This window comes from Sinocyclocheilus anshuiensis, unplaced genomic scaffold, assembly GCF_001515605.1.
Source record: "Sinocyclocheilus anshuiensis isolate Anshui unplaced genomic scaffold, SAMN03320099.WGS_v1.1 scaffold189, whole genome shotgun sequence".
Lineage (NCBI taxonomy): Eukaryota > Metazoa > Chordata > Actinopteri > Cypriniformes > Cyprinidae > Sinocyclocheilus > Sinocyclocheilus anshuiensis.
This window is the reverse complement of record NW_015540861.1, coordinates 786,420-801,149: the sequence shown is the minus strand read 5'-3', so window position 1 is coordinate 801,149 and position 14,730 is coordinate 786,420. Positions and strand designations below refer to the sequence as shown.

The 14,730-nt window shown below is 38.7% G+C and overlaps 1 protein-coding gene across 5 annotated transcripts in view; it reads left to right on the top strand.

The window, feature by feature from the left end:
- The window catches only part of frmpd1b (FERM and PDZ domain containing 1b), a 39,590-nt gene extending 27,178 nt beyond the window's left edge, over positions 1 to 12,412 (top strand). For all 5 annotated transcript variants that reach the window (XM_016485544.1, XM_016485549.1, XM_016485547.1 and 2 more), the window contains 11 exons: positions 264 to 368; positions 586 to 681; positions 875 to 1,000; positions 2,035 to 2,154; positions 2,600 to 2,736; positions 2,830 to 2,956; positions 4,507 to 4,599; positions 5,028 to 5,210; positions 5,371 to 5,515; positions 6,981 to 7,997; positions 8,327 to 12,412. In XM_016485544.1, the coding sequence (XP_016341030.1) occupies positions 264 to 368; positions 586 to 681; positions 875 to 1,000; positions 2,035 to 2,154; positions 2,600 to 2,736; positions 2,830 to 2,956; positions 4,507 to 4,599; positions 5,028 to 5,210; positions 5,371 to 5,515; positions 6,981 to 7,997; positions 8,327 to 10,776 (4,599 nt within the window). In that variant the 3' untranslated portion in view covers positions 10,777 to 12,412. The remainder of the gene's footprint in view (positions 1 to 263; positions 369 to 585; positions 682 to 874; positions 1,001 to 2,034; positions 2,155 to 2,599; positions 2,737 to 2,829; positions 2,957 to 4,506; positions 4,600 to 5,027; positions 5,211 to 5,370; positions 5,516 to 6,980; positions 7,998 to 8,326) is intronic.
- The last annotated feature ends 2,318 nt before the right edge of the window (positions 12,413 to 14,730 follow it).

Below are 14,730 nucleotides of genomic sequence, written 5' to 3'. Positions count from 1 at the left end.
TAAAATGGGGGGGGGGGGGTGTTCTGTTAATGGTTCTGGATTTTCTGCATTCTTTCACCAGTTCAAGTCAATTCTAGTCACATTTATTTATATAGCAGTTTATACAATACAGATTGTTTCAAATCAGCTTTACAGTGATAAACAAAAATTCTTCAATTATGAAATTACTTAAATTTTAGCCTTAAAGAAACTCTACAGAAGACCATAGTGCCATTGTCCAGCTCAGAATTTAAAGAAATGTTTTTTGTTTTTTTTGCTATCAGAATCCTAAGTCTTCATTCATAACAGCAGAGAAGAGAGCTCGTCTGAGAAGAAACCCCATTAAAGTGCGCTTTGCAGAGGAGGTGGTCGTCAACGGACACACTCAGGTAAAGCCACACACATACTCAACTCTCACACCAACCCTGGTCAGGATTACACTTGGACCAAAAAGGGTATGATGCAGCCTGGTTAATAGTTTTGTACTAACCAGCCATGACCATAAGCAGCGGTGCATGACAATACATTTGTTGTTGGTATATTTGTTTTCATCAAAACATGATGGCATGCTGCTTTCCTAAGCCATGTTTCATTGATTGTTTCCAGGGAAACTCTCTTCTCTTCCTGCCCAACGTTTTGAAGGTGTACCTGGAGAACGGCCAGACCAAAGCCTTCAAATTTCACAAGAACACCACTGTCAAGGTTTTAGACTGCTGTTTGTCTTTTCTCTTCTGCACTCTACATCAGCTTTAGCTTCAACTTCAGTACTATGGGGTCCAGCGATACTACAGGAAATCCATCAGTTATTGTTTAATGTTAACCTTATTTTTGTGAGAGTGTAGTGTGAGGTATTAGTGTGTAGACAGTGTAGTATTGAAGTTGTCTCTGTGTGCAGGATATCGTGTTGACTCTGAAAGAGAAGCTGTCCATTCGATGTATTGAGCATTTTGCACTGGTGCTAGAACAGCAATATAACATCACCAAACTACTGCTGCTGCACGAGGAGGAGCTCATACAAAAGGTAACACACTAGCTAACTAAAAGTAGCAATGCTATTAACCTGAATATATTTTTCTTTCGAGTTACAACAGTAGCTCGGCTACATTCAAAATAAAGCTACATGTTAAAAAGCAAACTTTTACAACATTAAACATAGCAGGATAAATAGCTAAATGTAGCATGACACTATATTGTGCACAAGCGAGCATTAATCAGACACATTGCACACCTAAAATGCCTCTCGCTCTCTCTCGCTCTCTCTCTCTCTCTCTCTCGGGTAGCATTGGGAAGTGTGATTCATATTTGTGTATTAGTTAATGTGGAAAGTTCATTTCAGTGAGCCAGTTGAAAAAGCAATTCACTGATTCTTTCCATCATCCTTCGGTTGTATTGACTTATTGAAATCTATTTTTTAATTGCTACTATTAATCACTTAGTTTTATATGTTAGAAATTTCACCTAATATAAATGAGGTGTTTTTTATTAGTTGTATGTTGTGTAAATGTATGCATTGTTCTCATTGTGCTGTGATTTTGAATATAAATAATATGCTCTAGTAATTGTATAAACAAAATATATGACTGTTGTAAATAGCTTGAACATAATTATCTGATGTCAGTAACTTAAAAGGGTCATGACTACTGTATTTTTCTGGAATATAAGTCAAGTTTTTACATCATCTGAAACCTGCTGCAACTTGTATTCCAAAGTGTGAAATAAATAAAATACGTGTGTAGAATGTTTTGAAACATTTAATATACCAGTATTTTACGATATTTCTGAATGTAATAACAAAATGTGATTTATATGATGCAACTTATCTGTGGTTTTTATGATGCAATTTTGACAGTCAGATGTGACTTATTTTCCGGAAAATACGGTAGTTCAGTTGTGAGTAGCTTGCAACTTGCTAGGCACGTGCCAACGCATACAGAAAGATGCAATTCTTCTTTCTTACACCTATATAACTACATTCTAAAAAATATCTACTTATACACACTACAGCCTCGACTGGAGTTTGTAATAAAGTGCTCTATCATGTTGCTGCTCTTTCAGGTGGCACAGAAGAAGGATTCTCATGACTACAGGTGTCTGTTCAGAGTCTGTTTCATTCCCAGAGACCCAATGGACCTCCTGCAGGATGATCCTGTAGCCTTTAAGTACCTCTTTCAGCAGGTAACACAATGTGATTATGTACCGCTAAAAACAAAGTGGTGTAGAAATAAAGCAAAGCTTTAAGACTGCTGTGTGTATCAGTGTTATTAAGTATCATTAAGTAAGGTATTATTACAGTTTATCAATATGAATTAGTTTTTATATTTTCCATTTTCATGTTAATTTTAGTTATTATAGTAATTTTGGGTGTTTTTGTCATTTTTGCAACTATTTTTCACAATTTATAAATCAATTCAGTTTTAGTTATTTTAGTACATCAAGTAATGTCAAAAAATGTTGCCTTGGCAACTAGCTGAAATAAAATATTTTTTCATATGTTATTTATTTATTTTAAAGATTTTATTTCATTTCAGTTAATGTTTATTTCGTTTCAAGTAAGGAAAATGTTTTATATGGTTTTAGTTTTAGTTAACTATCGTTAACCCTGGTGTGTATGTGTGTGTAGAGTGTGGGAGATGTGTTACAGGAACGTTACGCTGTAGAGATGAAATGTAACACAGCGCTGAGACTAGCCGCTTTGCACATGCACGAGACACTGGCGAGCTGTGGACAGACGATGAGAGCATCTGTTAAGAGCATTGTGTAAGAGCGCACACATACACTCAAAAATACTCATGCTACATTAGAAAACAGTCATTTAATGTGTGTGTGTGTGTGTGTGTGTGTTTGTGTTAGCAAGGAGTTTGGTTTAGAGAGCTTCATCTCTCCCACTCTGCTGAGGAACATGAGAGAGAAAGACCTGCGGAAAGCTCTCAACTACCACATGAAGAAGATCCAGTCGCTGCTAGAACCACGACAGAAGGTGTGTGTATTTCTTTTACATTTTCGGGCAATAAGTATTTTTCAGAAAACTATGCATTCTATGTTCCTATAAACAGAAAATGTTGTATTTTTTTAACACATTTTTTTCTTTTTTTACATCTACACTTTTTATATTTAAAATAATAATTAAATTAATAGCAATTTATGGATGATCCCTTTGACAAACTAAACATGGTAGATTAAAATACTGCCTACCGCACAGTATAAACTGTACACTGCCTACTAAGGTTTAAAAATGTATGTGAAATAGTATGCAGCGTAAATGTTTCATCAATAGTATGCTACATTGTTGTCACATGACCTGACTACATTGCATATTTAATTCAGCCATGTTACAAATAATGGCTGATATAGAATGCATTAGTGCCTAATCAGTTTTTCAGCGACGTTGATTACTGGAAGTATTTTTTTTATCTAGTTTTCTCATAGGGATTTAAAAAAACAAAAAGTATTTGTTGAAAGTTATATAAGCCATAAACCAAATCAGCCGGCTACAAGCTGAATCACAGCATTACAAACTTTGATTTGAAACAAAAGAGTACTTGAAAAACAGACAAAAAGACACTTTTTGTACTTAACCGATTAAAGAGCTACAATCCTACGAATCCCATTGCAAATGACATAAATTAAAAACAATGGTGATATATAAAACGATTAATTGATTAGAAACAATATATATTAAAGGGGTCATATGATGTTGCTAAAAAGAACATTATTTTGTGTATTTGGTGTAATGAAATGTGTTTATGCGGTTTAAGGCTAAAAAAACACATTACTGTACATTATTGTTCTCCTCTATGCCCCGCCTTTCTGAAACGCGTAGATTTTTAAAATCGGTCTCAAAGCTCATCGGTCTGAAAAGCGAGGTGTGCTCTGATTGGCCAGCTATCTAGTGCGTTGTGATTGGCAGAATTCCTCAAGCGTGTGACGGAAATGTTACGCCCCTACCATATTGTGATGATGCCCTGGATCTTCTTTATGCACCAAGAGCTTGTAACACTCCAAAGAGAAAGGAAAAATTTAAATCGCATCATATGACCTTTAAACAAAATATGCATAGAGACTAACTCGAGTTCAGAACTTCAGTTGCGGTGCATCATGCCGACATTTTTTGGCATGATTTGCACATCATGACAACCTTGGAGCACACAAGAAGTCTGTCTAAAGGCTTATAAGTTAATGTTGAAAATCAGTTTTCCTATGGAGAAAATGATTGCACTTTTTTCTTCAGGAACCCAACTCTATTGCTCCTGGTTCATTTTGTCACACTGTAAGTGAGTGCATTGAATTGTGGGATGCTGTATTCTATGCAGTGTGCTCTGGTTATATCCTGCACATTTTAACAAATGTAGTGGACAACTGGGTTTTCTATGCCAACCATAAATTTGCATACTGTGCACATTATACATACTATGTACTGCAGCAGTTGAAAGACCACTTTTCTTTTTCCTGTCCTTGTTTTTCTTACTTCAGTCATAATGAAAATATATTTGTTTGTCTTTTCCATTTACCTCTCTCTCACTCTTTCAGGTGATTTCTGTGTCTCAGGCTCGTTTGGCTTATCTGACCCAGATGGCGGAGCTGATTTCATACAGCGGGAGAAGCTACAACGCCACCATGCTGGTGAGAGAGTAGTGTCCATCTGGCACATTCATCACAAATAACAAAATCTGCAGAGCACCGATATGTTCCGTTTATTTTCCTCTCTTGTCTGGCGGCAACCATTTGTTTTTTTGTAGATAATGTTATGCTGGATAAAATCTTGTCAAGCATTCTCCCATTTTTAAGGATATGAATTTAAGCATGTTATATAAGATGGCTGTTCTAGGGAGCAAGAGATTTGGATAAAATAGCAGCATCTCTTGCAATGACATAAAAATAAACCTTGAAATGACGTGAAGCCTGAGACTGATTCATTATAAAGAACTGACTCATAAGATTCACACTGGACCATTATAATGATCCTCACTTAATATTATTTATATCCTTTATATGTTGATGTATTTCCTTGGTAAGACTGAGTCAGATTGGAGGAAATGTGTGTGTTACAGTTGCAGGACAGGGAGTCGTTGGTGAGTTTGCTGGTGGGAGCGAGATATGGGATCAGCCAAATACTAAACCACCAGCTCAACATGATCTCCACCATCATAGGCTTCCACTACATCACCCGAATAGAGGTGCTCTCAGAGTCCGACAGAGTCAGCATGCTCAAGATTTACCTGCAGGACATCCAGGTGTGTACATTTCTACCAACAGATTAAAATAAACACAGTTAAAATGCTGAAACTGTACCTTCGGGACATCCAGGTGTGGATAAACACCCAGGCACAGAAATATGTTTTTCCTCTCTCTCTCTCTCTCTATCTGACCATCTTTTTATCCTGCAACTTCCAGCCTATAGCCTTGTTGATGGAATCCGTAGCAGCTAAAGATCTGGCCTGCCTCCTGGCTGGATACTGCAAACTGCTGGTGGACCCCAATATCAATGTGTTCCGCTGGGGACCCAGACCTAAAATGCGACGCATTCCAGCAGAAGAAGGTAGGAGATTAGGGAAGGTTGTGTCATTAAATATGTGGCATAACATTTTTCTCCTAACACCCTGCCCACACTATAAGTGAGTGATGTTGCTCTGTGTAGGGACCAGTGTTGTTATTGTTAACTACAACTAATAAAATAATGTTTGTTAAATTAAATAATGCTGAAATAAAATAAACTATAAATATTAGATCGAAAACTTAAAATGTTAATTTTAAATGCTAATTCTTGATATCAACAATGACATCATCACTCACATAAATACAAATTCTTGATAAAGAACTAGTTAAGATATTATTTAAGATAGTAATTCTATTTTAACTGGTTGCAAGGGCAATTTCAGACATCAACTGCCTTTGTTGATATCAATAATTACTTTGTTACTAGTAAAAATGTGAATTCCTGACATCAAGAATTCAGTTGTCACTAGTTGAAATGTTCATTCTTGATATCTGTAAATGTATTTCAACATGTTACATTTGTTATGTCTGATATCTGAAAATGTATTTCTGCTATCAATATAATTTAATATATCTAAAATGTCTCTTACTAATAACAATCACGTTCATGATATCAGAAATTAACATTGTTACTAGTGACAATCAAATTATTGATATTAAAAATTACAATTTTTACTAGTAGCAATTAAATTGCTGATATCAGGTATAGACATTTGCACTAGTAACCATGCAATTACTGATATAAAATATAAAGGGTTTTACTAGTAAGAGTTGTATTTCTGATATGTGAAATTGGAATTTCAACTAGTAAAGAAAAATTATTGATATCAACAACTGAATTTGAATGGCAGCCTATGGCGACAGTTAACTAGTGAAAATACAATTACAGATATAACGAATTATAGTTTTTACTTGTGGAAATGTAATTCCTAAAATAAAAATAGCCATTGTTACTAGTAAAAACCCAATTCCTGATATCAAGAATTAGCATTTTAACTAGTGAAAATTGATTTGTTGATATCAAGAATTCATACCCTGCGAATGAATAAAAGTCAAAACGGCTTGCCTTAGCCTTGCCAACTAACTGAATTAAATAAGTTGAAAATATAAAAATAGCAGCTAATTCAAAATAATAAATACTAGTACATAAATAATACTAAAATAACACTGATCGGATGGCTTGGCTACCCAGCACAATGCCATAAAAATAAAAACCAAGCAAGAGACAAAGTGTTGCACACTGCATGTAGTGGTTGCAACTTATGAGGACAAAATATTTACTCAAATTCAATCAGTTAAAAAATTACTGTGGTGGTACCATTGTTCAGTGATGGTATTAGACTATGGTACTTTGAAATATACTGAAAATCATGAACCTTGGTGTTTACATGGTACTTCCAAGAACACTGTACTACTATGGGATTTATTGGTTACATTATATTATACATTTTACAATATATTATACTAAATGCTATATAAGTTATGTTTAATGTGTTTGTTATGCATAGGGTATGTTTATCGGTGTGGAAGCGATTCAGGAGACAGTTCAGAGGATGACTACGCCATGGAGGGACTGCTGGACACTCAGCTGTCAGAGGACACCATGTCCACTCATACAAATGATGGCACGGAGGAAGGAGAGGAAGCTGAGGGGAAAAGTGAAGCAGATGCAGAAAAGGTCAGAGTGATTGTAATGCATCCCTTTTTAGAGGTCGAAGGAGATGAAGCGAGCAAGAGAGAGTCTGTTGGAGATGAGGATTATGCCATGACAATGGATTCCCTTTTGGAGACAGGTTGGTACTCGGACCCTCGAGTCAACAGCAGCTTCTCCAGTTTGTCTAGTAACTCGCTAAATGCACTGGAGGAGAGTATTAAGGCAGCCATTGGTGGGCTTGGTCATATGGATGTGTCTCTGGAAGAGAAACCCAGTTCTGGTCTTGTCTCTGGTGCATCGAGTCTGAATGTCCACCACCCTTTCCTCCTGGAGGTGCCAGAGCATTTGGATGAGAGGGGCAGTTCAAACAAACTCAGACGACCTTCAAACCTGACCTACAATGATAACTCGGTTCTGCGCTTCTCTGAGCTCTCACAAATGTCTGACAGCTTGCCAAGCCCACCTGCGGTCAGCGATGATGCATTGAGTGAGGAGGATGAGGATGATGAAGGAAAAGACGGTCGCATTTCCGCCATGTCAGCGGAATTTGAGGCTGTGTTAGCTTCTTGTACCCCTAACAGCATAAATGCTAAATTAGCAGGAGTGAACTTTCAGGCACTCTTCACCAGGATTCACAACCACCCAGCATGTAGACAAGAGAGAAACAGCTTCCCACAGAAAAAGACAAATGAAGCTAAACAACAGGTACCATCTTCAAAATTAACAGCACAATATGTGCTGATGAGAGCTGTGAACACAAATGTCCCTGAAAAATCAAAGGACTCCAGAAACAGTTGTTCAGAATCTGAGGATGAATTTTTTGATGCCCAAGATCGATTTACCCCTCCCATCACAGAAAAATGCCTCACAGGTCAGTGAACCATCTATTTTTACCACAAAACATTTGTGCATTCCGAAGAAGAATGTTCCAGGTTCAATACAAGTTAAGCTATATCAACAACATTTATAGCATAAAATCCATTACCCGTCAAAACAAGTTTCTCTGTCTTTTACTTGCATTGTAAAGAGGAATTTGTCAAAATAGGTTTTTGAAGGTAATCAACATTGTTACAAATGTTGTTGATAAATCTTAACATTTATTGAACCCTGAATATTCCTTCAATGTTCAATATCTAGGTTTTTGATGTTTTTTTCAACTTATGTACACGTCTCTCTTACCTCTTTCTTATTCTTTTGCAGAGAAAAGCTCAGATTCTGAGAACAAACATCCTTCTTTTAGTGACCTTAAGGTTAGTGTGGACAAGACAAAAGCTCCGGAATCCAAAGACAGAAAAGAGAAGGACAGTGCCACACCAGAGAACCTCAAAGAAAACCCTTCTCTTGCCAACCATTTCACCCCTGCAATCCCTGAGTCTAAAAACCCTGAACTGGAGGTCCATCAGCCCTCACTGATTTTTCTCCCTAAACCTACACCTGTGGAACCTAAATCTTTATCTGCTAACCACTCCACGGGGCAGAAAGCCCAGCACTGCAATGGAGACATCCCTGGTCGAAATCCACACTTATCATCGCAGCTTCTAGAGATGGAGCCAGACACCATGGAGTTTAAACCAGTCACAGGGCCTGGACCACCAATGTCTTCCTCATTAATTACGGCAGTACGCCAATCTGCCTTTCCCCAACAGACCTTAGTACACCCAGAGAATGTTCAAAATGGACCCAGACCACAAAATGGAATATCTGACCAGGTCCCGGCCAGTCTAGAAAAAGAGATTACTCCAAATCATGTGGATCTTGAAGGACTTGACAGTCAAGATATTAAGCCAAATCAGAAAGAGCCAACAAATGCCAAAGGAACAACTGAATTTGAGAAAATAACAGCAGACAGCAAGAGTCCTCTACAACAACAATCATCAGACTCTCTTGAAACCAGAAAATCAGAAAATAAAGTGCCCCAGATGAACACAAAGCCCCCAATACCTCCCAAGCCATCATTCATTGGTTTACAGCCATCCACAAAGGCAGTTAATGCCCAGTCACAAAAACCTGAGGAAAAGACAAAAGTTCCCCCCAATGGTCTTTCTCTACACCCCTGGTCTCAGAGAAATGGTACCAGTACCTCCCCACCCTCTACACTGAGTAAGGGTGTTTCTCTAAGTCATGAGAACCTAAGAACTGAACTAAAGGCTGAAAGCTGTACAGTCAAACCGACAAGTGCTTCAACCACTCCTACCCCATCTCCATCACCTTCAGTTCAGTCTGTAAATATTGTTCCTGAAGATCCCGCTCAAACTGGGACTAGCTTCCCCAGCAGAACAGGCTCGTCCGGACGTCTGTCTGCCACAGCCTTGCGGGGAAAAATTCAGGATATGCCCTGGTACCTCACCCGTTCCCAAGAGATCTTGGGGACAGTAGCACTCAGCAACACTATTTCATCGACAGGCAATAAAACAACCATTGCAACAGATGTTAATCATGAATCCAAGAAGGTATCTCCCAAAGCCACTTCAGTGCCATCCTTGATTGACTGGAAAGAGAAAGATGCTGAAGTAGTCATTGTGAAGCTCAAAGATGGACCTGAGGAAGTGACCCCAACTCCCGTGAAAGACACCAACAGGAAACCTCCAACATCATCAAGCCATCCTGACCTGAGGCAGAAATTGTCCACAGAAGCTAACGAGTTGCACAGGCATTTTGGGACCTGCAGGTCCGAACAACCTCAGTCACACAAAGGTAACCCTTCAGAGATTCGACTTGACAATGATTCTTCTCTATCCTCCGCAAGCCCTTCCCATCATGATGCATGTGGCTGCCATACCGTTTATGCCAACTGTTTCAGCGGAGATACAGAGGAAAACTGCAGCTTTGATGATGATCTGACTGTTTACGAGTTCTCTCGTCGAAACCGGATCAGTAAACCACCTCAACCCACCCCGGTTCCTTCCCCTGCAACCCTCTCTGGTCCCTCACCAAATGTTCTCTCCCTACTCAGAGATTCCCCTCGTCCCCTATCCTCATCCTCAGAACTCAGTCCACTCCTGGTCCCACCCAGACCTCTGGAATCTCTGCCTCTAGACCGTGGACCAATAAATAATCCGCTCCACTTTCTGCAAGGCCGCCATTATGCTACCGGTCAGAAAGGTACAGGGCTTAAAGACGGCTATGCCTGTTTGCAGCGAGATATTGATGAACTTCTTTTGGTTTTGAAGAAAGGACCTTCTGTAGTATACCCTCCAACCCACAAGGGGGAATGCGAAAATGGCAATGTGAATGGGAATTTGCTTTCAGAGACAGAAAGATGCCTGGTTCAGGCAGAGGCACGGAGATTGGCGTCAGGATGTCAGAGAGCCACACGGGTAGGATGGGCACCTGACGATGCTCTTCTATCCCTTGGTAACAGTTTTGGAGCTCTAGTGCAACTTACCTCAACCTGCATGCGAGTTCCCTGTTCGGACTGTGGAGGGTGTCATGGGGATATTGATGCAGATGAGGCCTTGAGGAAGCTCGAGGAGATTGTGGACCTGTATAAAGAGTTTGTAGGTGCTGTAGAGACGGCTAGAGAGGGCGAAGGTGTCAGGCTCTTAGCCAAGCAGTGTACGGTTCTTATTTCAACCGTCTTCTCACTAACACAACTGTTTCGGACACGGACACCAGACATAGACAATGGAAATGTACCTCTGAACTTTTAAATTTTACCTTCCGGCACCCTCTTAAGGGACTGTAGAGTGTGAGCATAGAATTGTACTTAAAGTAGCGATGCCTTTCTGGCATCTAAAAACTGTTTGTGTGCTGGCACACAAGAATAATAGTAAGTGCCGTGAATGTACACACACAGTAAGCAAACTAACATGTCAGAACTGTTATGTGTTAACCTGTTTGTCTTGCCAAGTCTCCCTATAAATGTAGTGGAATTATGCATTCAGACATAGCTATTTTCTAACGGTTCTTTAATTCCTGATGTATGTACAGTATGTAGTAGGTATTTATTTTTTACATACAGTATATGCGCACCATGGTTTCTAACCGACTATACCTGCATTTTGTTTGTTGTTGTTTTTTTGTTGGGTATATGTGAATCCCTACCTCTTGCTCTAATAACTGAGATAAACAGTGTTATGAAGCTTCACTTGTTTTCATGTTTAGTTTAGTCATGCTGCTCTTTACAGATTGAAGGAAGAAAGTGAATGGACACTCCACTAACCCCTAACAATAGATGCTGGGACAAACACTAAGAAGCCCAAATACTTATGCAGTAACGTTTCACAGGACTATCCAAAGGACTTTCACTTCATTTTGTTTATGATACCTTTCTGGCTGTAGAATGAGAGTTGATGGCAATAGAATTGCGGGAGTTTGGCATTTTTCTACCTGTATGTCGGTGTGTCAAGTTTGGCTTTTGATGTTAGTTTTTATATTGACCTACCAGCAGACTGTTAACCACAGAGATCAGTGTGGTCCAAAGACATAATAGCACAATTGGGGCATTTACACAACAACAGTGTCATTATATTACTGTAGCACCCTGTAAAACCAATCCCAATGATAGCCAAACCACACAATTTCTCACTCGTCTGTCATTTTTGACTATGCAAGCATCACGATTTGTATCCACATTTTTCCACATATTATACTTTCTTACATTTTATACATATTAATACATACATAATTTTCCATTTGTTATGAATCACTAATATTTCACTTTAGAGGACTTCCCTGACAAACCTAGGCCTTATATTTTATCTTGGAAGATCGTTGTGAAAGCTTGTTTGATTGCATCATTATGCAAATACAGCGTATATATTTATTTTGCCTTCTGTTTATTTAAAGAAAAGGTTCAGTTGGAAATGTTCTTTCTTCCACTTTTGTAAGTGGTACATTACATACATTAAATACTTTACTCATTAGTATAAATCATCTTTGAGTAAGGCCAGAAACATACTCCATGCAAGTATGTGAATGCAAATTCTTCTGGCGAAACCAGCTCAATTTCATTGCGTAACAATGCAGAGCAAGTTGCGTTGCCTTCTTTGCAATATTGCAGTGGGTGGTGTAGCGAGCATTGGCATAAACTGCCTACTATCATGGCATACTATCATGGCAGAGGAAACTCTTGCAGAGCATGTTTAAAGCTGGCTACCTCAATAAAAACACATCTGACATCTGAAGCCTCCTTGAGTGCTGAGTTTGTTTAGAACTGCATGATTGCAATGCATCGTTCAAGCCTTCAAATCTGCATTTCTGCACTTGCATGGAATGTTTCTGGTCTAAGAATGACGATTTTAGATTTGGCTGTCATATTCACAAAAAATATGGTTGGGGAGACTATCAAAGATCTACGCTTGGAATTTTGAGTATTTGAGCCCTGGTGATTCAGTTGCCCCTTGTTCCTGATCTCAGACCAGTATTTTGTCGTAGAAAGGTAAAGGGTGAAAATTCTCACTGGCTGTTTCTAGATCAGGTTTCAAAAGGCAACATGCACCTACAATACATAAACAATTAAGTTGCCCAGATCACATGACCAAACTTGAGGTCAGTGGATGGATTATGACATCATCCTATGACATCAGTTCAATTACTTGACATTAGAGAAGTGCTTCCAGATGGCAAGAATATCACCCATATTGGACACATCCCTCCCAATAAACACACAGACTGCCAGATTGTGGTTATCAAGTCAGAAAGCTAGTTTGCATGAAGAGAAACGTCATGAGAAGGAAAGAGACAAATATGTTGTTATTATTCCGTCTTTTCAAAGGAACCATTTTGATATCGAACTATCAGAGAGCAAACTTATTTCTGTATTAAATCTTCCTGTCATATGAAGGTTCTAAGAACGACGAAGACTAAATGGAACTGCCTTTTGAAGCAAATATGAAGCAAAAAAAACTATAATGGCCATTTGTATTGAGATGTGTGCAGACGATTGTGTTTCAAAGTGCACAAAATAAAATCTTAAATGTGGCTGTACATGAATATGAAGGCAAATATGTGAATGAAATGAGAAGGGACAATCGAGAATCTGGTTTGCATTCCCTCTACTGTGTTCATAATAAAGGTTTGATTTTGAATGACAAATACTGTGGATCTAATGCATTTTTTTGTGTTGTGTGGCTTTTTCATTTTCTTTTAGGCAAATATATAATTTCTTACCTCTTTCTTTTGATTATGGGTTGAAATATGACCTGGACGCTCTTGACCGGTTTTGTGAGATTTTGGTGAGTGATTTTTATATATTTTTGGGCTTTAATCCCAAAAGCTGTGATGTGTTATTTTACAATGTTTTGTCTTTTCTAGCAGTCTGATTTCTAGTTTAACACACCTACTAAAACAATAAATTGTCTGTCAGACTGTATCTGAGTTTGCAGGAGGAGATTACAGATTAGGCCTGGGATTAAACTCAACCGAAATCTTTCACAGTTCAAATTGAGGGAATGATGGGATTGTGCTGGAGCTGTTTACTGGCAGACGTAATCTGTGCTGCGCTGTAATATGTGCCTTTTCAACAGAGAAAAGTTTTAATCTGTAGTAACTCTGAAAGATATTTTTGTAGCCTTTTCTATTTTAATTTTAAATGTCATAGGAAACCTTTTGCTTTAGGCAATTTAAGACTCAGTTAAGGCATAGTTCACCCAAAAATAAAAATTCTGTCATTATTTACACACACTCATGTCGTTTGTTGGTAACCAAACAGGTTCAGTTCCCATTGACTTCCATTGTATTTTTTGTCCATATAAAGTCAATGGGGACCATCAACGGTTAGGTTACCAACATTCTTCACAATATCTTCCTTTGTGCTCTGCATAAGAAAGTAAGTCATACAGTTTTGGAACAACGTCAGGGTGAGTAAATGATGACAGAATTTTCATTTTTGGATGAACTATCTCCACCGTAGCGCCATTTTGGAGAGTGTCCAGTCAAATATTGAATGAATAAATCAAATGCAATTCAGTACACTTCAATCAAACCGCGATATGGACTAGTGTACGTGAATATTAAATGGCAAAATTACTATTTAGCTACTACAGACGACAACTGCGAGCGTTGCGTTTGCTTAAATAGCAAACTGGCAAAAGAAAAGCGCGTCTGCGCCGTTCATTCCGTCACATTCCGCGTTACACAGTAAATTCAGTTTTTATTAATAGATTCCGGGATTCCGTCCCCATTTTCTACGTCGCCCTACTTTTGCTAAGAAGCACGTTCAACGCGGACGCACAGACGGTGGTAATGAACACCAGAGCAACCACTTGTGCGTCCGCACTGAACGCGCATCTCGCATATAAAAAGCATTTTAGGGGGCCCTTGGCTTTTGGAAGCCCAAGGCGGTCGCCTACCTTTGCCTAATGGTTAAGTCCGCCTCTGACCACATGGATACGCTGTTTTCGTTCAAAGCAAAGCGTAAATAAACGTAGAAAACGTATCCGTGTGGTGCGGCTGACACAGACAAGTAGAACAGTATACGCAGATTACGTTCAGTCGATATTCTCTAAAATGGAGACGACGAATTGTTGAATAAAGTTATTTTTGTTTTCTTTGTGTACAAAAAGTATTCTCGTCGCTTCATAACGTTACAGTTGAACCACTGATGGCAGATGGACTATTCTGACGATGTCTTTCATACTTTTCTGGACCTTGACAGTGTAATT